Source organism: Leptinotarsa decemlineata, unplaced genomic scaffold, assembly GCF_025532065.1.
Source record: "Leptinotarsa decemlineata unplaced genomic scaffold, Ldec_3_MD MMD2_tig00001393_RagTag_RagTag, whole genome shotgun sequence".
Classification (NCBI taxonomy): Eukaryota; Metazoa; Arthropoda; class Insecta; order Coleoptera; family Chrysomelidae; genus Leptinotarsa; species Leptinotarsa decemlineata.
Genome location: NW_027412562.1, coordinates 278,018 through 305,458, shown reverse-complemented (window position 1 = coordinate 305,458; position 27,441 = coordinate 278,018). Strand labels below are relative to the sequence as shown.

Here is a 27,441-nt window from a genome sequence, read left to right as displayed (position 1 = left end):
AGACAAGTACAAGAAAAATTAGTCAAACTTTAAATGTGAGTCACATGACAGTTTACAGAATATTAAAGGAACAGCGATTATATCCTTATCATATTCAGCGTGTCCAGGCACTTACGCTACGTGATTTCCAACCACGTATCGAATTTCCTCAATGGCTTCATAAAAAGTCAAACAACATCCGCCAATATTATTGAAAATCCTCTTCACAGACGATGCTGATTTTTCAAGAAATGGTATCATGAACTTCCATAACAAACACATCTGGTCGAAAGATAACACCACATGCGATAACGCAAACTCATTTCCAAGACAGATTCTCTTTGAATGTATGGGTAGGCATGATTGGGGATTATTCAATTGGGCCTAATTTTCTCCCCTTACGTTTGAATGGAGATGCTTACCTACATTTTTTCGAACACGAGCTTCCCCAACTTATAGAAGTTGGGGAAGCCAAACCATTGGTCTCCGAAATCACTCTTATGCACGATGGAGCTCCTGCTCATTTTAGTGTGATAGCAAGAAATTTTTCATACGTAGCATATCCCCAACGATGAATAGGAAGAGGATGCACTGAGCATTGGCCCCCGAGGTCAACGGACCTCAATCCCGTCGATTTTTTCTTTGGGGGACACCTGAAATCACTAGTTTATGATAGTCCCATTGAAAATGAGGAAATGTTGAGGGATCGCATCATAGCTCGCTGCGAAATGATAAGAAACACTCCGGGCATTTGTCAACGGGTATGGAATTCTTTGATGAGGAGAGCAGAAGCTTGTATTACTGTTGGGGGTCGTCACTTTGAACAGTTGTTGTAATAGGTGTATCGTTCAATTTTTATATGTTTATTTTCCTAATAAATAACATAGTACTTCTCCGAATTATTTTTTTCATAATGCCCGGAATGTAGCACTTTCTCATTGAATAATTAAACATGACAAATTTTTTCACTTTGGATTGAATAAGCAGTTCGATAATGCTCAGTTCAGAAGAAGTCTGTACGGGTATACTGCGTATAAAGTTTGATGAAAATAACTAAAATTGCAAAAAACTTGTGACAAAAACCTACCATGTTTTGAAAAATTTCAACAATCTGTATTTCGAAAATGAATCATTCTTCGTTAAACATTTAATAGGAAAAAGTTGTTTATTTTGACGAGTTCTACCACATACTTAGTTTTTGTAATGTTGTCAGCAACTTCACTTAGCGCCCTAAAAGCTAAGTAATATGCATCGATATAGAAAATTGTAAATATCTCGAAAACGATCACCTCCAGCGTTGTTAAGGAGGTGTACCTTTTTTAATAAGAAAAGGTGTGGGAATTAGGTTTTTTCGTGGAAAGTACCAAAAGTTCACTGCCAAAAAAGTTAGAGCAATTTGAAATAAATAATGACAGCGTACTTAGCGCCCTCTAGATGTTTCTTCAAAATGAATACAAAATTATGATTTCCCACGTCAAAAAAACCCCAGGTACCGAGTTTCGTGCAAATGACTTATTTTTTGCAAGAGTTATTCTCAAAAATAGAACAAAAAAATTCAATTTCAACACCCCGTATCTCCGAAACGAAGCATTTCCGAAAACAAGTTCATATAGACTTTTTTCTTGAAATTGTCTCAGGAAAACGTCACTTGAATATTTTAACGTACTTATGTTACACCCTGTATATACAATATTTACATCTCTCCCGCAAACGGGAGTGGGTGAGGGGCAGAATAAGGGTTGGTAAAGAAAAGGAAAGAATCAGCAGGATGAGACTTAAATATCGAGCCCCAGGGCGTCCACAGGGTGAAACGCCACCTCATAAACCCATGACAGGGTAATGGGGGGCGGCCTCGCTGGTGTTAACGGGTTGCTCTCTACCCAACAGAGCCTCATTTCAGCATTCACTCTGATACTTCCCGCTTCCTGCCGAGGCTTACGCGAGATTTATCGAGATGTTGCGATTTCGATAGCTCATAAGTAAGTGTACTAAGTGGGTGTTACAGGATTATCACTAGCCCCCTGGAAAAATTTCATGAAAAAACCAGGTAAGGGTAATTCTGATGTCACGAGACGATCATAAATTGAATGTCGTTTCAACAGGACGGCTCTACGTGCTACATAGCTCCTGCTATATTGTACATTCTGCATGAGCGATTTGAGAGCATGGTAATCCCACGTGGAGGTGGCCACCGAGATCATACGATTTGACCCTGTTAGACTTTTTCTTGTGGGGTTTTCTAAAGTCGTAGATGTATGTAAATGAGCCACAAACAACAAAAGCGAACATAACTCGTGCCTTCGGTCGAATGCAGCCTGATTTATGCGTCAGAGCCATGGAAAATTGGACCTTTCGGATGTGCTACACCGAGAGAAGCCGTTGCAGACATTCAAACGATGTTATATTCTATACATAATGACATCAATGGTTTTTTCATACGAATTAAAAATTTCGATATTTTCCACACACTTTGTTTTATTCAAATCTAAAGATAGAAAGCACCTTCATAACCTGATTTGAAAATCATCAGACATGCATGTTAGATGTATACAAAAAAAATCACTGTAGCAAACAAAATATTCAGAATCAACGCAATATCACAATTGACATGAAACAAACGGATGGCTTCATCTACAATTTTGATAAGTTGGTACCTGTTTTCACTGATATAAGAAAGAATCAGAATAGAAAATAAACATCATTTCGGTACTCATTACAATGAATGAATTGAAATATGCAGTACTGAGGCCATCGACATCTCTTCTAGTGTCGACTCTGTCGTGTTTCCAAATTCGTGTTTTGAGATAACATCAGGTTTGACCAACATAACATTCGTGACACTTTCCACAGCACAATTAGTAAAATTTTGTCAGATTATATGTATATTCGTAGGTTTTGTTTTTGTAGGTCCCGATCCAAACAGCCAGTTGTTTATGCTCCTACATGATACTCAGTTACAAGTAGTAGGTGAAGATTAGGTATCGAAACAAATTGTTCAGCGTTAAATCAAATAAAAAAATTCTAGGAATTGATTTGATAACCCTCATTGTGTGAGATAGTAATTCCTCTAGATGCGTATTAATGCACTAATATAGCCATAGGATTTAGTCTTAGCCATCTCCTGATAGTGCTTACTTGGTTAGCGAAACATGCGTCGATAAACAGTACTTTTGTTCTAGTGTGGGAAAAGGGTTTTCACTCCTTTCATTTCAAGCCAGAGGTTTAAATTCTTCAGAAAATCAATAATCAAAAATTTGAATAATTTTTTCTTTCGCAAAGGTTAATATTTTTTTCTTTGTTTCAGGTAAATCATTCGAACTAAGGATTTTGGAAGAGAAGTGAAAGCAGAGCAGGTTTGGTTCCTCAATTCAAAAATTTCAATTAGCTTTGGCCATCTCGTATATTTATTCATCCTAAATAGGAAATGTACATATGAAAAAATCAGTAAAATCAGTTATTTATTTCTGTCACAAATTTAAATTTACAATTGTGTAGCTATCTTATATTCCTTTCATTCTATCAAAGTTGCAAAATTGTACTGAAACTTTTTCAGCTTCCAATAACTGCACGCAGTAATAATAATCTTGTTCATCTATTTGAAAGAACAATCCAATTCATCATTCTTTGATTGAATTCAAAATTTATCAAGTCTATAATGTCTATAATTCTTTTTTATGCTTCAGCAGGTTCTAAAGACAGCGATCTAGTTTATTAAGGCAAAAACAGAAACAGTTTCAAACACAAACTCGAAATTTGAATTCCAGCAAACAGGCAAAAACTAGTCGCGTATTTTGTTGTGAAATATTTTCTGTCGTTTTCCTTACACGAACAATTTTTATCCTGCCTTCTGCAGACAATGTTTTCATAATGGCCTGCGGTTTTTTTAAATTCGAATCTTTCAAGCGAAAGGAGCAAAAGAGAAAAAAAACGAATACTGGATGATATCATTGTTGAGAGGACGAATAGAATATGGAACGAATAACATTATGACAGATTTGATAAATGATGACATAGAAATGAATGGAGAACTGAGATCAACGAAATTCATACCCACCAAAGATCAACACTTCAAATAAAATGTCACATGAAGTCACACATTAAAATATAAAGTAGTAAACTGAATAACTGTTGTTTTTGTCGCAAACTTTGTTTACAAAAACAGAGACAAAGCACTGGAATCTTTTGGTATTTTCGCCTGCTGACGGGACATTTAATTGTTGACAAAAAGAGTCGCCCGCAACACAAAGTTTTCAAAATGTTGTTGCTGTTTTGTTATGGTTCTGTTCGTTTAGTGAAAATCCAGCTTTACATGTGAAATTTTCTGTCTTCTAATGTTTGTCTCTAGACAGATTCTCATCTCATGTTATCTCAATCATAAAAATCATAATTTCTCTGATATTCTTTTGAAGTTATGAAATATATTCTGATACATGTGTTCCCATCGTCTCCATTTGTCATTATCAACGACAAACCTATATTGCGAAGTGGAGCACAATTTGTGTTTTGACCACATCTCTTTTCTGTAACTGTTTTCAAATTTTTCAGATAGGTGTTGATGTTTTATAGGATTTCAAGGTCGAAGTCACGGTAGACTGTGCGTTTTGTCCTCTACTGTGGCAGACACCTTCAGTGGTGTAGGCGAAGGAAGTCAGCTGTTGCTGAGACTTCAAGATAGTACCCTTGTTATCGCAGTAAACGCACTGAAGATGTCTTCGGCAGTAGTAGACGAAACGTTTTTCTTTCGACCACGGCCTAACATCCGGATTTTGTTTCTCCTAGTCTGGAAGCTTCTGTCTGTTTTCTGAAAAAGCAAGTGATTGTTGAATTTAATTAAATTTGCAAATATCTGTTTCTGTCGGGGAATCCCCCTCAAGGCATTTTACCCGCTCAACCCTACACGAAATTCTCGTTAGGAATATTTTCCTCGGTATTTATCCGAATAAGTCTGTTGGTTATTGAATAAAAGCGCAATTTGCCATTCGAAGCTTTTCGCAAATCCCAATTTTCGAGAAAATACATCCGGGCGAAATCAGTGCGAACTTGTAAATCGGGTTAAATTATAAACACGCCTTTCCAAAATGAAACCAATTACCGGAATGATGTGCTGAATTTCGAGTGAAGTATTTCGTTGTTAGATTGTTTAGGTTGTTATTTCTGTCGAGCGAGTGAACGAAATGAAATATGAAGTAGAAAAAAACAAACTCGCCTCTAGTGGAAATATACTGTGTCGAATCCTGTTGGATATTGTTATACAGAGTGTATAACTAGGGTACGAAACTTCGTGTTAAAAAAGTTCCCATGAACATATGTTCAGAGTTACTTCCTTTCTGAGATAGAGGGCGTTGAAATTCAAAAAAAAAACGTTATTTATAAAATATCATTAATATCCTTACACCGATTTGGTTGAAATTTACTAGTCATTTGAAGTATCGAAGCGCTTATTTAGCCCGAACTAGATTGAAATTATTGCCAATGATTTTTTTTTGGAATTTTTTATTTTTTCACATTGAGCAACTGAAAATACAACTGTTTCGTCGCTTGTATTTTCTTCATATCACACTTCATTTTCGAGAAACAAATATAATTTCTTAAAACTATCCATTGACAACATAAAATGAAAATCAAAAGTGAATAATAAACAATTTCGACCTTGCAGTGAATGAGCAAAATGTCCATCTTCTGATATAATACATGACTTCAATCGAATTGTCATTGATTTTCTGACGTGTTCAAAAATACCTTCAGTATTTCTTATGACATTGCAATTGTCAATATCAATCGATATCAACTTTGTCCTCCCTCCCAAACAAGTTTATTTTGGTTAAAAACATACTTTCCAAACTTGGAATTACTTATTTTTTTTCCTTCCATTCGGCTATGGGTAGTGCCAGATACTGTATTCACATATAGATATCAGAACCCTCATAATTCACTTTTAGACTGTATCTATATTTTTTATTGAAAATATCATTTTCATGTCATTAGGTTTTGACCTTTTTGAAAATGAATAAATAAATAAATATATAGTGGGAATTCATTTTCATATCATTCATTGTTTGAAAACTGACACGAGATGAACAAATTGATGACAATATAAAAATAAGCACAAGTTGTTGAAAAATTTATTTTCAATCAAAGAATACTACTGAAAAATTTCTGAACGGTGGTAAAGGGTCTACTTTCATAACCAACTTTCCTCATGCACCTCACAAAAAAAATCCAATGAAGTGAAATCAGGTGATTTGAGTGGCATATTTCATTTATGCAGTGCTTCACCTCAAAAGTTCAGTGTATTGTACCGTCAAACTGTTACCATAACTTTTGTCTGGTAATCAGATCAATATTATTCAAAACCTTTCACATATATCATTAGCCAAAATATTACGATAGACCCTATTTTTTTTCTTTAAGGAAGAAACACAAGCACTACAGGAAAATCCTTAAGGCGCTCTCCAGCCTTGAAAATTCACATTGACAAATGAGTACCCAACGAATAGTTTCCCAAAAATACATAAAAAGTGTCCAAGATTTGTAAATTTATATTGGAAAGTTCTTAATCAACCTTTTTATTTCAAATGATATCCTGTCAAAAGTCATAGGATTCAACTTCAAACAGCATAAACGACACCACTATATTCCTGAATTGAATCAAACACTTCATTGCGCAAACACTACAGAAGTGAACGGTGTAATGGAAGGCATAAAATGCAAGTTTATGTTTAATCAAGCCTCGTTGATGACTGAAAGCTGGACTAATTTTAGTTTGAAACAGCCATTCAGCTGCTTTATATTCGGTATGAAGTAGGCACTGCTTTATTTATGGTGCGATGTCACCTGAACATTTTAAACGTTAACTAAATCGGCGGGCTTTGGGAGGCAGTGGCGGAAATTGCGTTCGAATGAACAGGATAGTCTTTCGTTTCATTGATACGCTGATTCTCTTTTTGGTGTCCGTTGCCTACAAGATATCCTTACAGGTTTTTGTTTTGTTAGTTCTACTACCTTAACTTCAATGATTCGAGTAATCCCCAATTTTTGTATATTCTTGAAAGTTTCATGTCAGTAACTAGTTGCGCTTGTTTCACTAACCAAGTTACCGTCCTCAGTGTTTATTCACCCTTGGAAGTTTGATACCAAACAATTGTTGGACTACAGTAGGGATATACTACGATGTCTAACAGGCCTTCTTACAGGTCATTCTCATTTTAATCATCAATTTCAGAGATTCGGACCGACGGAAGACAATATGTGTTGCCTCTGTTTGGAAAATGATGAAACAGCAGAGCACATACTTTTTTCATGCCCCGCTGGGGACCGAGTCAGGTTTTAACCGATGAAATGAGGCAAACCGATTCCAAAATGAACAAAACAATCACTGTTAAAATCTTTTGCTCAACGAATTTGTCTGCATGAATCACGAGGTTAATTCATACATATATACCTGATAGCCCGTTTCTGCAGTATAATGTAGACAGAAGTGCTGATGAATTGCATACTCCCCAAAATGGTATTCCATAACGTAGGTGGGATTCAACGAGGGCATAATACACCGTTCTAGCAGTTTTGATTCCAAAATTTATTGAAGTTACTCCAACTGTATAACATCCAGAACAAATCTCACTTTCAGGTTGTTTGATATGTTTAATAAATTTGAGTTAGGGGACGTCCATAAATTACGTGAGGTGTTTTTTAATTTTCTGTCCCTCCCTCTCCCCCCCTGGTGAGAAGTCGTGAGATTTTACTCAAAATGTGGGTTTCTTACGTAAACACGTTGGATGGTTATTGTAAAAAGAAAAAAAAATGCTTCGTGCTTTTATTTACGACTAGTTAAGACTATTAATCAATATTTCTGAGAGTTTAATTATAAATGCAATAAAAATTTAACAATAAAATACTTAAATCGTAACTACCGTGATTAAAATAAGAATATCTACTCTAATTCAGTCCATGGAGAATAGTCTCAAGAGAGTCTCAAGAGAGACTATTGGAACCAACATGTCCATATGAGCTCGTACGCTCTCGTTCATCGAGTCGCGCGTTCGGCTGACAGTGGCGCGAAAACAAAGGACGGGCTACACTGTACCGTAAATTCAGAATAAATTGAGCTATTTGGTATAAAATAAATATGTTGGTTTGACAGTCAGTAGATGTATAATGTCGAAGTATGAATGAAATCATTTTCTTTCGAACGAATTAGTGAATGATCTTAATCGTATTACGATTACGCTCAAGATTAAATCCTAAGCATGTACAATCTGGATTAAATGGGCCAAAATAGTATAATTCATTTTTGTTTCAATCAGAAAAAAATTGTGTGATATTCGCCGGGACCCCCCTCTCTCCTACGTAAGATTAGATGAGATTTGACTCGACCCCCTCCCCCCCTTAAACAACTCACGTAATTTATGGACGCCCCCTTATCGTCAATATGAATACATAGAAATTTAGATTGGGTTCTTGATCACTAAGTTATCAAGTTATCATCAAATGACAGATCATCAAGAGCACATCTGAATGACAAAATGTTTGTTTTAGTGTTATTGAAGGATAGCAAATTAGCATCACACCACTTCTTGATTTTTTTCATGTCAGTAGATATTGCATTGTGTAAATCATTTGAGTTTCTGTTGCTCCATAATATCGTCGTGTCATCAGCGAAAAGAGTAATATTTCCAGAGACGCTCAATTTTGCAATGTCATTGACATATAATAAGAATAAGATGGGTCCCAAAACGGATCCTTGTGGAACAGCACACAAAATTTCCTTCTTTTTTTCTGAAAGTACTGTTGTTCTTACCATTTGATTCCTTTCTGAAAGGTGAGATTCAAACTATCTGTGCGTCATTTCTCTGCAGCCGTATTTATGAATTTTTCTTAGCAAGATCTTATGATCAAAGCAATCAAACGCCTTAGAAAAATCACAAAAGACCGCAGCTGCTACATTACCAGAATTAAACTTTGAAAAAATATCATAAAGAAATGGAAAGATGGCATCGTGCGTATTTTTATTGCTTTGAATGAACTCTTGCGGGATGCGGTGGAGAGTCGAATTGACCCACCTAACCTAACCTAACGTAGTGTCCTCAGAAGATCATTATGACGAACTATCAAAATTAAACATTATGTCTTCTCTGACTGGTTCCAGTTGAATGTAGTTGTGGTGAATAGAACTTTGACATCTGGTTTTCTTCATTTTCTTCCTCGTGATAGACAGGATAACTTCGATAGTGAAGACTTTCCCGTCAAGATGGTATCGTAAGTTTCATCTATGGTTTTCCTGCAGATGACAAACAAATGCAGTGTCTGGAAAACGATGCATTGTGTTATTCTTTTCATGTCAGAGGAATTTTCAAAATTTTGAGAAAAAAACTAGTTCAATATCTCAGGGGAGAAGACGTTGTTGTTGTTGAGCCAGTGAATATTTTGCAAAGTGTTGACGAGTGGATCTACAAGCTCTTCATGGTGTCTGTAGATGCTGTAGCAAGACAGGCATATTTTATTTTCGTTTCGACCTGTATCATTATAATCAGACTTTCCAGAACATGAATCAGCCAAATCTTCTCTTGACCTGAAACGTTATTCATCAGCTCGCGCGTAAAATTCTCATAAAAACAACACTTTCGTTGAATTATAAATCAACACTGTTCCAACTTCCCACTATTCTTTCTTCCGCTCGCATTATATTACATCAAATCATTACATTACTGGTCCGTATCTGCGAACAACAAAAATGTTTCCTACAGGAATGGGATCAACGGGGGCTATAATCCTTATCGATAGGAACACATCCAAGAGGGTCCTGCTTGCACGGCTGGCTCAGATACGAAGAAGCCGAAAACTCTCTGCGCGTTATGATAATCCGGCATAACAAGTTCCGAAGGCGGCGTTGGAATAAATGACACTTGGAGCGCCCGGCTTTTGTTCGATTGTAACAACCTTGCAAAGCCGACTTTTCGAAGTTTTCTTGGTTGGCCGTGAGTTTGAGAAATACCGAATGAATTGTTTGGATTTTCACTTCATTTATTGAAAGAGTTTATGAAAGAGAGATGGAGAAGGTTTTGGTTTCTATGTACAGAGAGGTTCCAGCTAGCCAATTCGCACAACTCTTTTTTTTATGGAGGATTTTTTCGTGTATTACTATATTGGTTTGTTCTCTAGTTCCTAGTCAATTATTTCATGAGATCCGTGAATAGTCTCCATTGTTCAAGCAAGAATCATTTCTTGAATTATGATGAATTATGAAATATGATGATGTTTCGAACATCATCATATCAGATGTGGTAAAAAATGTAGACCATTGAAAGCGCAGTATATAGAAAGCCAGAAAATCCATCTGTCCATCTGAAGAAAAACCAGAATTTTGAGAAAAACATGAAAGTGTATTTATGAGTCAGTCGCTATATTCAATGAAGTTGGAAAATTGTATGAAAATTGAATTGTACTCTACTGTTATTCAGTCATGATTGAAACATCTACTGAAACTGAATTGAAGGTACATCACTAATGTCGAAAAGTATAGGGTTTTTCAGCTAGCGAATTCACACAACTCTTTTTTTATAAAGATTTGTTTCCTGTATCTCTATATTGGTTTTTTCTCTAGGGCCTAGTTATTCATTTTATGAGATTCGAGAATAGTCTCCATTGTTCAAACAAGAATCATTTCTTGAATTTTTACGAAAAAACTCAATACCTCCAAGGACTTGGAAAAATTTGAAATATCATCATATCAGATGTGGTAAAAAATTTAGACTATTGAAAGCGCAATATATAGAAATCCAGAAAATCCATCTGTTCATCTGAAGAAAAACCAGCCTGGACTTCTGGAATTTTGAGAAAAATATGAAATTGTCTTTATGAATCAGTCAGTATATTCAAAGAAGTTGGAAAATTGTATGAAATTATTGTATACTCTACTGCTATTCAGTGAGATATGAGGTACCGAAATCGCAACAACATGAGAAATCTCGCGTAATCTTTGGCAGAAAGCGGGAAGTCTTAGACTGAAAGCTCTGTTGGGCAGAGAGCCACCCGTTAACACCAGCGGGGGCGCCGTTCATTGCCTTGTCGTGGGTTTATGAGGTGGCGCTTCACCTTGCGGACGTCTAGGGGCTCAATGTTGAAGTCTCATCCTGCTGATTCTCCTTTTTTCTTCATCAATCCTTTTCCCCTTCTCCTACCACTCTCGTATGTGGAAGATATGTAAATATTGTAAATATTCTGTACAGTAGACCTAATATTTGTCAAAGAGAAATGTATAATAAAGTATTTTTGATTTTTTATTTGAGTCATGATTGAAAACTCTACTGAAACTGATTCGAAAGTACATCACTAATGTCGGAAATTATTGGGTTTTTCATTATGCCCTTTCAGAGGTGCAGAGGTGCACAAGTAATGGAGCTTTCCTCCAGGGCAGCCGGTTCCTTGCCTTTACTAAAGGCGAAGCTTTTGGCGCCCGCTCCAGGAAGTGCCCTTGCTGTTGGATGTGAAGTGGAGGAGGAGGAGGGTGCTGTACTTTAATGTCACTGTACTTCAATTTATATTTTGAACGTATACTCAAAACTTCCTGGCATTTCTTCAGATTATCAACCACGAAAAGTATAATTTTATCTTTATGTCCTTTATTGAAAACACATTTCATTTTATCACTGGCTATTGTAACAGAATTAATAAACAAACATCACAAATAACATAAACACAAACAATCATGTGACTTTAGACTGACGCCATGTTGTCCATTTGCCGATGCGCTGCCGTCGCTTTATCTGCCTTGCACTTCAAGCTATCTCTCTCTAACCACAAGCATTATACCGCAATACTTGTGTTAATTACAGACATTCAGAAATACTTTGAATTTTTTATTTAAAGAAAATAAAAAATCGCGTATGGAACGAAATTAACAACAATAAAAATGCCTGGCAATAAAAATTGATGTCTGGTAGATCTATATGAAGGCAAAAAATTAAAAATTACGCTTGAAAAAATTCTTTTGAAGTTAAGGATTTTTACCTGTGCAGGTAAGATGCGCATTAATAAACGCAATCGCTACTGCCAGCCAGGTAGCCCAGACTCTAACTGAAAGATCAAGAAGACAGCATCAAAAAACCAACTGTTCTGAATTTTTTTCTCGAAAACGTTGCTAGCTCTTATACTATATGGATCTCTGGTGAATACTAGCGTTCATGGTAAAAATATTCATTGACGTCCACTTGCAGAAAACGTTATTTCAAGAAGCTGAAGAGCCATACACAAGAGTCACTCTTTTCGTTTGTTGGTACTTGACTACGTATGTATTGTTTTAGAATTAATTGGAATCGGTTTTTCTTCGCGAATAGACTCTATCTGGTTTTTCCGCAAAATGTTATTTAATGATATCAAAGCCACATTCTGTGTTTACAGATATAGATTAAACGGATTAACTTTTACGCATAATTACGGTTTATTATATGCCAATAAGTGGTCAACGATATCCATCCAGTATGAATTAATTATAATACAATATAGTATACCAAACCTTGAACTGCATGGTTCCTTATTTACCAGATTCATTAAAAGTGTTTTCAAATCTTTTCATATATGACTCAGACGATAGGTGCTAACAGGACCCTATCTTAGGTCATCCTTGCTATAATCCAACAGTTTTTTGGTAACATTCTTTCAAGGATATATACAGGCTTTGGAAAGTGCCAATCCTGGTAGATTTTGACCACAGTCTGGAACTCTCTTGCAATCCAGTTACTTGGTGTGAACCACAATAAACCCTAGACCTAACCTAACCATCTCGGATGTTGTTCGGTAATAGCTGAGTGTTTTCTGAGCCGCCTGTCAAACATATTTTTATTGATTCACGTGTGAAGTTGGTTTCTGCCAATCTCACATAAAACAATGACTCCGCCTGGAATACGGTCGCGTATGTCCTGGGTCTGCAACAGAACTTGAAGGTGTTTTTGATCCATCAGTGAACCAACACCTATATGCTCTTAGTTGTTTCCTACTCCTCTCTACTCGTAATTAGGACTCGGAGGTCATTTCCAGAATGCTATTCCTTTCAGTGTTGATCAATATTCTGCTACGCTCCACATAAACCCATTTTATGCAATTAGAAATGTGCACAACTCTATGTAGCCTTTCCCTCCGGTAAGATGTGGAGTAAAGGTAGGTCTAGAAAGATTTCTCCTAGCCGCGTATGGCTAAAGAGCTTCATTTTCTGTAATGCTCTCGACCACTAGACAATGGGGCCAGTTTTACCAGCAGACCCTCAAAGGCTTCAGAAATATCAAGTTCAACATCTTTTGACTCTCCATGTATCTCGATTGCGCTATTCCAAATATGGGTGAAATACGACAGCTTAACAGCTTAGACTTTGAACACATATGTTCAAAACGAGTGTACCAAATTGAAGGAATTGAAAACATCGCTAATCGAATATACGTAGTCTGAGAAATTTTAACATTCACCTCTTTTGTTCCATACCTCGTAAATGATGAAGAAGTGGAAAGCCAATAATCTTTTTCCCAAAGGAATTGACTGAGCCCGAATTCCCCGAACCCTCGACATCCACGATTTTCTGTACTTGAACGATATAGAGGTTTCACGGCTAATAAAACCGAAACGCAAATGACCCGTCTTGCGACGCGTCCTTCGATAGCAGGAAGCTCCGAAGTGAAAACAAAAATTCGACGTTATATATGCAGACGAGGGGCGGTGTCTCGGAGGACTCTCGAGACTGTAAATCATCTGGGATATGGGGAAATCAGGGCAATGTCGCGGAATCGAATTTTTTTTTCTGTTGGCTCCGTCATGAATGAAGATTACTGGAAGCGGAGGGGCTTTTATTTTGACCTTTTGCCTTGGCGACATTTGCTGGCAAGTGCATATTGTATTGTTATCAGAATATTAATAACTACAATTTAGGGAGGGTCATAACTCTGTCATGCAAAAACTATCGGTTGGTTGACAACTCATGACTCAAAAACTCGTTCAGGAGAACTTCCAGTTGCTGCTTGATATTTAAGAAGAATTGGTTCCAAGTACAACATCAGATCCGGTAACACTATCCGTAGCAGCCTCACGAAAGCCAGGCCACAAAACGCGGACTGCGATTCCAAGAATTGCATTTACCGGATACCCTGTGAGTGCGGAAAATTCTATATTGGTGAAACTAAGAGGCCATTGAATGTTCGAATTGCCAAGCACAAGAAACACACACAGTGAGGGGAAACCAGCAAATCAGGAATAGCAGACCATGTTTGGACCTATCAACACAACATCGAGTGGTCCCAAGCTGAGATCTTACACAAAGAGGAACATTGATTCAGGAGAAAATTCAAGGAAGCCTCAACATGTCATCCAACAACGTATTCTGCCAAGCCAGCGTAGAAATACGCAACATATGGAAACCCATCATCAAGCGAAAAATGGCCAACTCTTGCCAAAACGGTCATCTCCCACGGAACCAGTGAAGCGGAAAATGGAAAGCGGGGATAAGTGAAAGTACTCGAACGACCTATAAATAGTCATCTCCCAGAGGAATCAGTCCATATCATCTGGGATAGGGGGAAATCAGGGCAATGTCGCGAAATCGATTTTTTTTTCTGTTGGCTCCGTCATGAATGAAGATTACTGGAAGCGGAGGGGCTTTTATTTCAATCTTTTGCCTTGGCGACATTTGCTGGCAAGTGCATATTGTATTGTGATCAGAATATTAATGACTACAATTTAGGGAGGGTCATGAAAAAACTATCGGTTGGTTGACAACTCATGACTCAAAAACTCGTTCAGGAGAACTTCCAGTCGCTGCTTGAATTTTGAGAATCGTTCAGAAGTTATGAAGCTCCAGAATGGCAACAACAATACATCTTTCGGAAAAGGCGAAAATTGTATAGATTTTCAATAAAAACTCACTGTACGAATCGGCATATTGAAGATAAATTCCTGTGGAACAATTTGCAGCCTTTGCTATTCAGAGGTGTTGATTGAGGAGACTAAAACCCCGTTGCTACGTTGTGGTTGAATGGGTTAGGTTAGGTCTGAAGTGAGTGGGTATATTCGACCCTCCACCGCAACACGCAAGGGTTTATTGTGACTCACACCTATTCACACTCGGACAAATAAAGCCAGCTTCTTAACGAAGCTGATTGGTGTGTATGGTGAGTGGTCTTTCAGGTCAGATGGTAAAAGTACGGCTCTGCCGAACTCTGAGAACCTTGGTTGAATGGGACCTGAAATATCGAACGTTTTGTCTTCTGCTGCGACAGACATCATCAGTGGTATGTGCGTTGACTGCGAGGACCAAGGTGATATCTTGAAGTGTCAGGCACACACTAGTAGACGAAACTTTTGTTTTTTCTACAAACTCATTCGGCAACAACCTACTAACTCAAATTTTGTTCTGTCTTATAGGCTGTTCACTGGCCGAAAGATCTAGAGAGAAAAAGAGTGAAATGTATACAAAAAAAAAAGAAAAATAGTTAGAATTAGGCATTTTAGGCGCTATTGTAACTATTTTCAATGAATAAGTTCGCAGAAGTACAACAAAATTGGCCACTAAGATGGCTGTCAGTCGTGCAATTTCCCAAAGAATATGAGAAGAGTACAATTTCAATCCTTAGATATAAAATTCGTTAAGTGCGAGGGATAAATGGAGATGCATCTATGTTTTTCGGACAAATGAACTTTTTTGAACTGAATAATACATCGCCATAGTTGTCGTTGCAGAGACAATACAATTTCTGAGATTTTTCACGGGCTACACACAAAAACCATCAAAAGTTGAATACATGAGATGGTATTTCTTCTTAGAAATTAAACATGTGATATTGTATCTTCTGAATTCACTCCAAAATGAAACCCTCGCTTATAAAGTTGAAAATTTCGCATTGGTTTCATATTTCAACTCATTCTTCCTACAAATGAACTCGACATGGTTTCAAGTTCTACCACCTTTTATAATACGAATGTACAGGAAAAATTTGACACCTACACATTCGCCAAATTTTAGATACAATTTGAATTTTTTGTCTCGAAATCATGAACAGGTGATATTGTATCTTCTAGATTCACTCCAAAATAGCACGCCTGCTTATGAAGCTGAAGATTTTACATTGGTTTCGTATCGAAACTTATTCTTTTTACAAATGAACACGACATGATTTCAAGTTACAACACCTTTTATAATAGGAATGTACGAGAGAAAAAAGTTGAAACTTACACCTTCGCCAAATTTTAGAGACAATTTAAATTTTTTTCTCAAAATCATAACGGTCTGCAAAAAAACAAATCAGACCACCTTATGTAATAGAAATATAGAAAAACAACTTTGACGAGTTTGACAGCTTCGCCATTTTTTTTCCCGCGATTTTTATTTTTTCCCCAAGATCATAATGATCTGCAAAAGAAAAATTTATATATTCATTGGATGATTACTGCTTCGAAAAAATCTACAAGTATTGGAATAAATGGTTTTGGAATTGAGAAATGAAAATTGTAAAATATGTAGACGGGTTTATTGCTGTTACATGAAAAATACAAAATTGTTCTCAAAAATTTCATTCAGAAAAGCTCTTGTACATTTTCATAAAGTACTTTTAACCTGCGAATATTCAAAATTTAATTAGATAGATTCAGGAAACTTCATGAGGTACCTTCACCATTGACATTATGAAGTAACGGTTTACCATAGTTTTGAAAACTGAAAAAATTACGCAATTCACAAATGGGCGCCTTCGCCAAATTACTAACTATATTTTAAACCAAAGCAGATACAGTGTGAAAGTGGATAGTCCTTCCTCTCAACTTTTGAACGGAACAAGATCACACGAAAATCTCCAAAATGCGTCATTTTCAGTTATTTGCTGATGAAAAAGTGCCAATTTTTTTTTCAAAAATAAAAGGGGTCTTGTGACATTTCGTGTGTAAGGTATTGCAAACTATATATTCACTTTTTTGAATTTTGATAACCAGAGTCATCCTATCTTTGAGTAGAGGTTCATGGGCGAGAGAAATAAATTACTAACATCTTTTGCAAAAGATAAGCATTAATTTTAAGGGCATAAAAGTTTATCATTTTACTTAAACCTCGTTATTATTCATCTCATACATGAATAAAATAATGATAAAAAACTTTTGAAACAAGCTTTTATTCAAGTGCCCTAAAAAGATCAAAATAGAATTTCAAATCACACTAACCACATTCATTTATGACTTTACAGAATTGAAATTATAATGAAAGCTTGTCGGGATAATTCCAATTTGTAACTGATAGAGTAACTGAAGGTAAAAGCTTGATTTGATTTTTTTTCCAGAAATATATTTTTTTATTGAAGCCAACCCTGAATGTGGCATCTATTTCATGGTGGACCTATCAACTGCCTATCATAAACGAATGCGTATACAAAATTTCGTGTCCCTGCTATTTACCGCTGAGGCGATCTCTCGTACGGAGCCGATCCTGGCAGCAGCATCAGGTCACGTTTACGATTAACATGTGTATTCATCGGTTTTGAACCAGCATGCAAAATTTCAGGTCAATCGGATACCGGGAAGTGGGGCAAATTAAACTTGAAAGATTCGTTAATATACGTACAAGTCAAGATGAAAAAATCATCCGAATGAATGATAAAAATGTTTGTTATCATTTATTTTCAAACCACTTATTTATTAACTGAAAGCCATCACATAGGTAAGTCATAAAAAGACACAATAAAATAGATTTGTACATTCACGAAAAAATCATACAAGAAAAACAAAAAACAAAACATAATCAGAAAAAAGAAAGATATTGATAGCAATAGTAGTTTTCATTGTCGTCCAAAAAATCTTATAAATTCGTCAAGCTTGTAGAAGCAAGTTTCTCTCAGGCAAGTTGGGTTACATTCAACTTTCGATTTGATATGGCCCCAAAGGAAATAAATCGATAGGAGTCAAATCCGGTGAAGAAACAGGCCGTTCCAACGAACCGAGCTCACCAATCCTCATTCCTGGGTATGCCTGATCCAGTCAATCCCTCACATGTCTCAAAAATGTGGGAACTCACCGTCTTGTTGAAAAACAACTAGATTCTTGAATTCATCTTGACTGTTGAATACAATTTCTTGAATTCCTGTTTTCCTATACGTGTACATGTTCAATATATAATTTGAGGAAATAAATTGAACGTAAATACTGTTGTTCATTTCTTCAATGTCTTCAAATAATATCTATATATGATGATATAAGACTCTCAGTCTGTATTTTACCAGTTCATCATCGAACTCTTGTAAACACAAAATAAATTACTTTTCATTCCTTTCAGTTTTGATTCGAGAATTATTTATTGATCAGACCCACTGCCGGTTTTGAAATATCCAATCGGACTCGCTCCATTTTTTCCATCGTGAAACCAAATCGTTTCGCATTCCCAGCGATATATTTCCAATCCGAACCTCAATAAATGCTTCAACAATCAAAAGAGCGTTATCATCCGTCTTCGAAGAAATCTGTAAAGGAATTTGGTGGTCAGCAGTGGTCAGTCAGCGTGCAATACAAGCTTCGTTTGACGTCGATTTCTCTTGAGCCGTTCTTTCGCAAAGAACGATTCTTTAATTTTCTTTGCAGTATCGGCAACAAACGAAATTTCGTTCGAGGAACACATAATTTGCTCCGGGGTGCAGTTGCCGGAGAATTGGGAACCGGCCGAGGGGGGAGTTGATAGTACAGTGAATGATGGAAAAAATGTTTAATGATCTTCAACATAGATTTTATCCAAGATGCATTTGTTCTTCTTTTTAAGAAACAGGAAAAAATACAGAAAAATTTTATTGATAGTTTGAAAGATAAATTAATTTTGCTCAGGGTTGTACCTGTTGTTTCAAAAGAAAGTGGGGGAGCTCATTCAACTTATGCTTTTTTTGAAGAAGGGGCACTTCAGTTTATGAGGAAATAGCCGACAAAATAGGTAACGATGGCTTTAAAGATTATATCAGTCTAAAATGGCCTAGTTCTATCACAAATTGAGCAAAAGAATATTTAAATAGTTTTTGCCCAAGACCAAATCGTTATTTTTATCACCTCTTTACATGTTTCGATCACTAAGTGATCATCTTCAAGAGGAAGATTGAACTGTTAATTTTTTTAAGGCTGAACCTATTTATACTATACAGGTCTACCATACAGGTGTCCACACATACAGGTATACCACATCTTTGGTGTCTTCAAATAATTTTACATTTGCCTCATCTATTAATTTTACAATATGTCTAATCTACGTGGTAGGAAAGCCAAATGAAGAGAGGGGGGTGGAGCTTTCTGTGTTTTTTACCATGATAAAAAACGTAGAGGGTTTCATTTTTCTCTTCTTCATTTAATTTAAATATAAGATTAGATTAGATAGATCAGACATATTGGAAAATTAATAGATAAGGCAAATGTGAATATAATTCAAGACACCAAAGTTGTGTTGTACCTGTGTGTGTGGTACACCTGCATAGTATACCTGTATAGTATAAATAGGTTCAGCCACAAAAGTTTTTTCAGTTTAATCTTCCTCATGAAGATGATCACTTGGTGATCGAAACACGTGTCGAGGTGTTAAAAATAACGATTTGGTGTTGGGCAAAAACTACAGTAATATTCATTACTATACCTAAGGTTCCAAACAATGCACCACAAGTGAAAGAATATTTGTATATAAGACTGTGTATCTCCTTACAAATATTTCTATTAATTGAAGCTCCAGTTCTGACTTTTCCTGTGTTTTGAAACTCTATTAGATTTTAGTAACCTACACCGTGCTACTATTGCATAATGCATTAGTGATTGGAAGTGAACATTGAAATTAATTTTTTTCAAACGTGTGCAAACGTGCACTTTGTCGTTCTCAATAACTGATAGTGAAAAATGAAAATACAATATTGTATTACTTTGAAAATGTCCTCATGGGACGAAACTGCAGTAACGTCAGTTACAAATACAAGTGGTAAAAAACATAGAAAGTTTCATTTCTCTTTTCCTCATTATGATTTCCTACCACCTAGTAAGGGCTACATCCATCAATTCAATAATTGATGTCATTTGATAGATATCATTTTTCGTAATACAGAATTTCATACAATTAGTTGTTTCCACTTTCAAAATCAAATCGATTTTAATAACCATTGATCGCATTTTTCATTATTTTGAAGAAATTATTTCACGAGTTTGCTCAAAACATTTTTGTTTCCCCATTCACCAAATTCTCTTCAATAAACCCTTACACATCGACCACGAAAAACAATAATATTCTAGAAGGAGTCGAATTTTGGGGAGTTTCTACCAGCCTATTTACGCAGTAAAGGGAAGTAAATTACGCGCCCTTATACCAAAGGTAATCCCAGTCAAGCCGGATTACGTTGCTTCCACGTTTTATGTACAGCTTTCTTTCGCGCGATATTTTCTCAGTAGGTAGTTTCACCTTTTCAGCTTTCCGTGATGTGATTTGCTTGCGTTCTATTGACGGATATTCATCGCCTCAGAAATGTTTATTAATAAACATATAGATATATTTATTTGGAATGACAGTACATTCCAGATTTTTCATAATTATTCCTCTCAATGCATTAATAAGGAAAGAAAATTGAAATCTAGACAACTTTCGAATAGTCCTACAACTATTGATTACGCTAGTCCTACCAAATGAAACGAACATAAGCCAGTATTCATGTCAACGTCAATATTTCTGACTAGTAATTATAAAGCTTCAAACCCAACAGAGCTATTCAATAGGAGTCTCAATATGCACTGTTTGGAACCTTTGGTGAAGTAATGAACATTACTGGAGTTTTTTCCCAACACCAGATCGTTATTTTCAACACCTCGACATGTGTTTTGATCACCCAGTGATCATTTTCAAGAGAAAGATTAAAATAGGAACTAACACGAAGCTAACGCTATTTATACTATATAGATATACCATACAGGTAAACCATACAGGTGTACCACCCATACAGGTATACCACCCTAAATTAATTTAACAATTCTGCCTTATCTATCATTTTACAATATCTGTTTGAATGTTATAGCTGTATATAAAACAATTTTCAGCTATATAAAAAACTCAATTTCACAATATTGCCTATCTAAATTTATTTTCGCGATGTGTCCTTATGTAGTAATCAGTAAACCCAACACTATTATTTCAACAAGCTATATAGTATGCTATTTGTTATTGGTCCGTTATCATTATTCATGATATTATTATGTTTACTTATTTCTACATTCTCATAGGCATCTAGCATCTAGTTGCATATTGTTGTTGACTTGTATAACTAATTTCAATGAGCTGAAGTCTATGGAATGGTTTTGTTGCAAAATATGATGGGCGACTGCAGATTTTTCAGGTCTTCCATATTTTAAGTGTGCTATGTGTTCCTTACATTGATAGATCTTTTTGTCTGTTCATAATATTTTGCATCGCAGTCCTTACATTCAATTTCGTAAATTCCAGACTTTTCCGAATTCTCGAGTTTGTCTTTTGGACTTCCCAAAAGGCTCTGTAGTGTATGACTTGTTTTGAAAACCACCTTCATACCTAGTTTCTTGAAAATATTTCCAAAGTTCTTCGTATATTGGTGGTATGGAACTGAGATGTATTATCTTGGTTTTTGTCCTTTCTGAAAGTCGAGATTTCGTTCATTCTTAACCTAAACTTCTTCTTCCTCATTATGTTATCTACAATACCCCTCGAGAAACCATTAGTATTTCCTGTATTGTACGTCTTTCTTTCGTGAACCTATCATGTATTAGAGGTAAAGTCAAAAGACGATGCACTAAAAAATTCAACCCAGCACATTTGTGTTGTCCATAGTGATGTGATCTGTCAGGAATATACCTGTTGGCTCCTCAATACCAAAACGTCAAGAAATGGTAGTTGGACTCACTTTGAACAGAGCATTCACATACCCAAATATTGATGCAGGATATGTTCAACATGTTTCTTTGATATCTTTAGAGTCTCAGCTATCTTCATCAACTTCACTTTGCAGGCATCCAAAACTATTTTGTTGACGTCCTTGGTGCTCATTTCTTTTCGTCCAAACCACTCTTTAGCAATTGACTTTTCTGGGGCATAATCCAAAATGATATTTATGATGACATGCCTTGGCTTCAATAGTATTTGTTTCCGTCAGAAAGCAATACTTCATTAACACATGACATTCTTTTTCATCTATTTTCTTCAAACTAACAAAAGTTGCATCACTTAAAATGTTCTATCCCACAAACTGATAGTCCCACAGCTGTGAAATTTGTACGAGTTCAATCATTCACATACTCTGTTCATATATCGTACTTCCAAATGAACTTTCTTGTTGGAATTTATCGTTATTCAGGCAGAAAAATTGATTTAAGTTGAAAATTGATATTTTGTTCTTATATTGATGCCTCCCTGAGAATGCTTTAGGGAATATTCTTCACGAATACCACTCGACATTAAACACTTAAATTTTTCCAAAAAAAATTTTCACTTTTCTCAAACTCAAACATTTTTATTTTCCAGCAAGAATAATCATCATGTCTAATTTTTTTCAGCACTTGTGGAATATTTGGAAATAATGAAAGTTCTACTGCGTTCATTAAATTCTGTGTCAACACCACTGCATCCTAAAATCAGTGAAATAGGAATAATTGGTTGAGAGGTATAATTTCTTAACTCGTATCCAATCAAATTTAAACTATTTCCGTATTAGAACATTCCGAATATGATCCTGCTTATCATCTCATGTAGAGCTATTTCAATTTGAAACGTAATCTTCCAGACGACACAAACGAGGTATTTAAATTCAACTATGCATAAAAGTTCACTTCTATAGCTTCAGTACTAATGTGAAATTCAATCTAACATTTGCGTATCGAATTCCCTTCATCCAGAATGAGAATTTAATAGCTTTACCGAAATAAATTGGTCTACTCGAACTGTGAGTGTACGGTGGATAAATCTTCCTGAATGAGGATGGAATATTGAGAGATACTTTTGAGCTACGTGTTCGATATTTTGCTGTTCAATTTTTTGGAATTTATTTCAAGTTGAGGAAACAGAATGATGAAAGTGCCGAATAAATAAATAAAGTTTGAAAAATTAAGAAACACGATTTTAAAGAACATCGAACTGGAAAGTTAAAAACACTTCATTTTTTAAATAAGCTTAAAACAATGACGAATGAAAAATTATTGTGAAAAAAGAGACCGGCGCTTAATACACAAAAAATATGACACAGAGCGCACACGCTTGTTTCACAATAATACTAGTATTTTTTGTTCGTTATTGTTTTAAGGTTATTTGAAAAAAATATTTTTAGTTTCATGTTCTTCAAAAGCGTGTTTCTTATTTTTTTAAACTATATTTATTTCTCATATTTCAGTTTCGTATGCTATAAAAACGTGTTTTTTTAGTCTTTTCAAACTATATTTATTTTATCTGAACTTTGGGATCAATCAGCCGTATACTGTTCAGAAAAATTACCATTGATATTTTCCGGTTCCGGAGAGGGAGCCTGAAAATCAGCTACCAAGCCCAAGGCAGCAGGCGCGCATGTCAATAAAAAAATTACTTTTTCAAATGAAGAAATACATGTAAAGTGAGTTCGAATTATATCAAGGAGGTTACGTACAGCGCCATCTGCCCGCGAATAGATCAAGCAATAATGTTGCTAATTCTGTCAAATACAGATAACGATATGAAATGAAAAGGAGAGTTTTAAATGAACAAACATACATACATACAGTTGAAACTAATACAAAGCGTGTAAAAAATAAAAGTAAAATTCAGTGATATTCCATCTGTGGTATAGTCGACACCAACTGAAATGAGTCAGCACAGAAACGTTAAAGCGTCAAGTTATAAGTTGATAAGACAATTTTATAACTTCAAAATGAGTGAAGAAATGTGTAATATCAAATATGTATAATTACTTTGAAAGTAGAAATGGTGAATTGGAAACTTTGTTAATGGTGAAAAGTAAAATATCACAAGCAACAGGTAAATAACTCCAAATTACTTTCCAGTAATATTCATTGAGTTCGGGGTAACCAATTATTTGATTCTTTAATTTTTATCAAAAACTATTAGATAGACATAAACCATTAGATGAACATATTTTTTAAGTGAATAGCCAATTAGAATTGAATAATTTGTAAAAATTGAGGAGGGAACCGGAAATTTCAATAAAATCATTATGATGGCGTTCTTAATTTATATTCTTGAATCTATGGTAGTTTGATGATTTTTGTATTGATATATATCGAATATTCAGTTTTCAAATTGTGTGCTTTCCCATATTTTTATTTAAAGGAATTATTGGACGTACGCAACTTTGTTATTCGATTATTTTACTAAGTTAGCAAGTATATTTCTTCATTGTAGGAGTTTCTATTAGCACCGTGGATAGAATTGTACAAAAAGCTCAGCGGTTATTGAAAAATGACGGGCCAAATACGTTTTTCAATAATAAAACGTCTAGTGAGTGTCAAAAAAGTATAGCAGAAAATTATGGCAAATGGTTACGGAAAAACTGTTTCCAAATTTACGTTCAAATTCTATATCTGTCTGTGATAATACCTCCTATGATTCTGTAAAAGTTAATCCATTACCCAATAGCAATTCAAGGAAAAATGATATGTTTGAATAACTGATTCAAAAGAATGTTCACTTCAATTTCACTAGTTTAAAACCTGGATTATATCAGTTGATTATGTCAAATGAAGAACGCTTTACTTCGACTAGCGGAAATAGTGATTCATGTTAGATTTAACTCATTTGGAAAAATGTTCTTCAGGAAGTTTATTCCACATAAACGCAGTTCTCCAGGTTGCAAGTGATGTTCGTGCCTCCAATCAGACGGATGGCTCTTTTCTGCATTTTAAGAGCTTCACGTTATGCTTATGGAAGAGCTTCATACATGAGAACACTTCTTCAAAGAATGTCTGATCTGAGCTTCATAAAGCATAAAAAGTTGCTCAGGTGTGTACAGAGTTCTGGTTCAGAACAGTGTTCCAAGCTTTTTAGAAGCAGTCATTGCAAATCCAGCGATATCCTACTTTTTTCTGTTGTTTTTTCGGCTTCCTAGATTGATTCTTAAAGTTGTTCATCAGTCATCAGTCATGGTTGAGATAGTTTTGCATCCCCCACTTTCCTTCTTCTATCAACTTTTGCCAAATCAACTCTGGTCAGCGAATGAAGCAGATGCTGAACTTGCTTGTCGAAGAATAAAGGGACAGGGTTCTGTTCTTGTGCTGCAAACAAAAAAACATAACACAATTAGGAAGAGCTTATACATACATATATATATATATATATATATATATATATATATATATATATATATATATACATATTATTAAATTTAATGTTCAATGTTATAATACTACATGGATCAATAAGTCCCGAGACTAACCCAGAGATGGCGCTCTTAGTAAACCAGTAACCACGTCTTTCTAGAGTACTAACCTTTGCTTGAAACGTGTCGAAATTTTAAGTCGATCGGACCAGAAACAGCTGAGTTATCGAGGTTAGAGTAAAGTCGTTTTGTAGTTTGTTTAAAAAATGGAAAAAACCGAGTTTCGTGTTCTGATAAAACATTGTTTTTTAATGGGTAAAAACACCGTGCAAGCGAAAGAATGGATTGAGAAATGTTACCCGGACTCTTGTCCATCAAAAGCAACGATTTGTCGGTGGTTAGCCGAGTTTAAAAGTGGGCGTACCGACACAAATGACGCAGAACGCTCGGGTAGACCTGTGGAAGCTGTTACACCGGAAAATGTGAGTGAAGTGACAAAAATTGTAATGAAAGATCGTAAAGTGAAGCTCCGTGAGATTGCTGAGATGACACAGATATCATATGGAAGTGTATTTACTATCCTTCATGAAAAATTGAGCATGAAAAAGGTTTTTTCTAAGTGGGTGCCGCGATTGCTTTCGATGGAACAAAATCAGCAATGAGTCGATGATTCAGAAAGCTGTTTATCGCTATTTACTCGCAACAAAAAAGATTTCTTGCGTCGTTACGTGACCATGGACGAAACATGGATACATCACTACACTCCAGAGTCAAAGCGGCAGTCATCTGAGTGGCGCACAGCTGGCGAAAGCCGTCCGAAACGTCCGAAAACGCAGCAGTCAGCTGGCAAAGTGATGGCGTCAGTTTTTTGGGATGCGCATGGCGTGATTTTCATTGACTACCTCGAAAAAGGTAAATCGATCAACAGTGATTATTATATTGACTTACTGGTACGTTTGAAGGAGGAAATCGCAAAAAAACGACCGCACATGCAGAGAAAAAAATCCTTTTTCACCAAGACAATGCACCTTGCCACAGGTCGATGAAAACAATGGCAAAATTAAACGAATTGGGCTTTGATCTGCTTCCCCACCCCCCATACTCACCAGATTTAGCCCCCAGTGACTACTGGCTCTTTGCTGATCTTAAAAAAATGCTCCAGGGAAAAAGATTTGGCTCAAATGAGGAGGTCATCGCTGAAACTGAAACTTATTTTGAAGCGAAAGATACATTTTTTTATAAACATGGTATTGAAAAATTGGAAAAGCGTTGGAACCATTGTATCACCCTAAAAGGAGATTATGTTGATGAATAAAACAAAATTTTGTAAAAAAAATGTTGTTTTTATTGTTAGTCTCGGGACTTATTGATCCATGTTATAATATCAAACCTATTTTTACCATTTACGTTAAATACGTATTGATAAAAAAGATTTTCATTACAGTAACAAAAAATATCAAAAAGAGACACTGAATGAATTGAAGGGGTTATATTTTTAGGAGTGCTTAATTTTTGGGAAACAAAGTTTTTGGCTTTCTACTACTCCATCTTGATACAAAAAAATATGGGAATCTTCCAAAGAAGAAAAGAAAGTAATCAATTCCAAAATAAGTAACTTTATACATGGATGTATAGATCATGCTAAGAAGCAACTTTCAGTAGTAGAAAGTCAAAAACTCTCCCAAAAAAAACACTGAATGTTATTCAATCAATTGGGTATAATTTCAATCTGAAAGTGTAGTAGTGTTCGAAAACAATTCAACAAACCAAAAAAAAACAGCTTGACGATAAAAACTTCGTAACCGCTATTTTCCCTCATCGATTACCGAAACGAGCAAATTGACAAACAAACGCTAGTGGCATGAAAGTTTACGCTCATTTTGGCGTATTGTTTTGCATGGCCAGAACTACGTACCTACTCGAAACTAAATCAATGTTTGATAAACCGATACGAATCGGGTCCACAACTCGGTTTGCGTTCAGCACACGGGATCGTTAAATAATTTAAACCTATATCAGTTTGGTATACATTATGGGAATCCGAAACCAGTGACTATTCCAACTAGTTATTGTGATAATCATCCGAAGTTGATGATCATCATTACAACTATTATCATTTTCATGAATGATCCGTTTGAAATTTTGTAAAATTTATGTTGTCACTCGTTTGTTTTGTAAT

The 27,441-nt window shown here is 35.6% G+C and overlaps 1 protein-coding gene across 2 annotated transcripts in view; it reads left to right on the top strand.

Annotated features, from left to right (window-relative positions):
* Positions 1-27,441, top strand: part of LOC111508731 (uncharacterized) — a 483,369-nt gene that overhangs the window by 377,435 nt on the left and 78,493 nt on the right. The window contains exon 1 of one of the 2 annotated variants that reach the window (XM_074176069.1): positions 23,920-23,965. The exons of the other annotated variant lie outside the window; for it this stretch is intronic. Within the exon in view, the coding sequence (XP_074032170.1) occupies positions 23,935-23,965 (31 nt within the window). The 5' untranslated portion in view covers positions 23,920-23,934. Of the gene's footprint in view, positions 1-23,919; positions 23,966-27,441 lie in introns of those variants that run through there. 2 annotated transcript variants of the gene reach the window in all.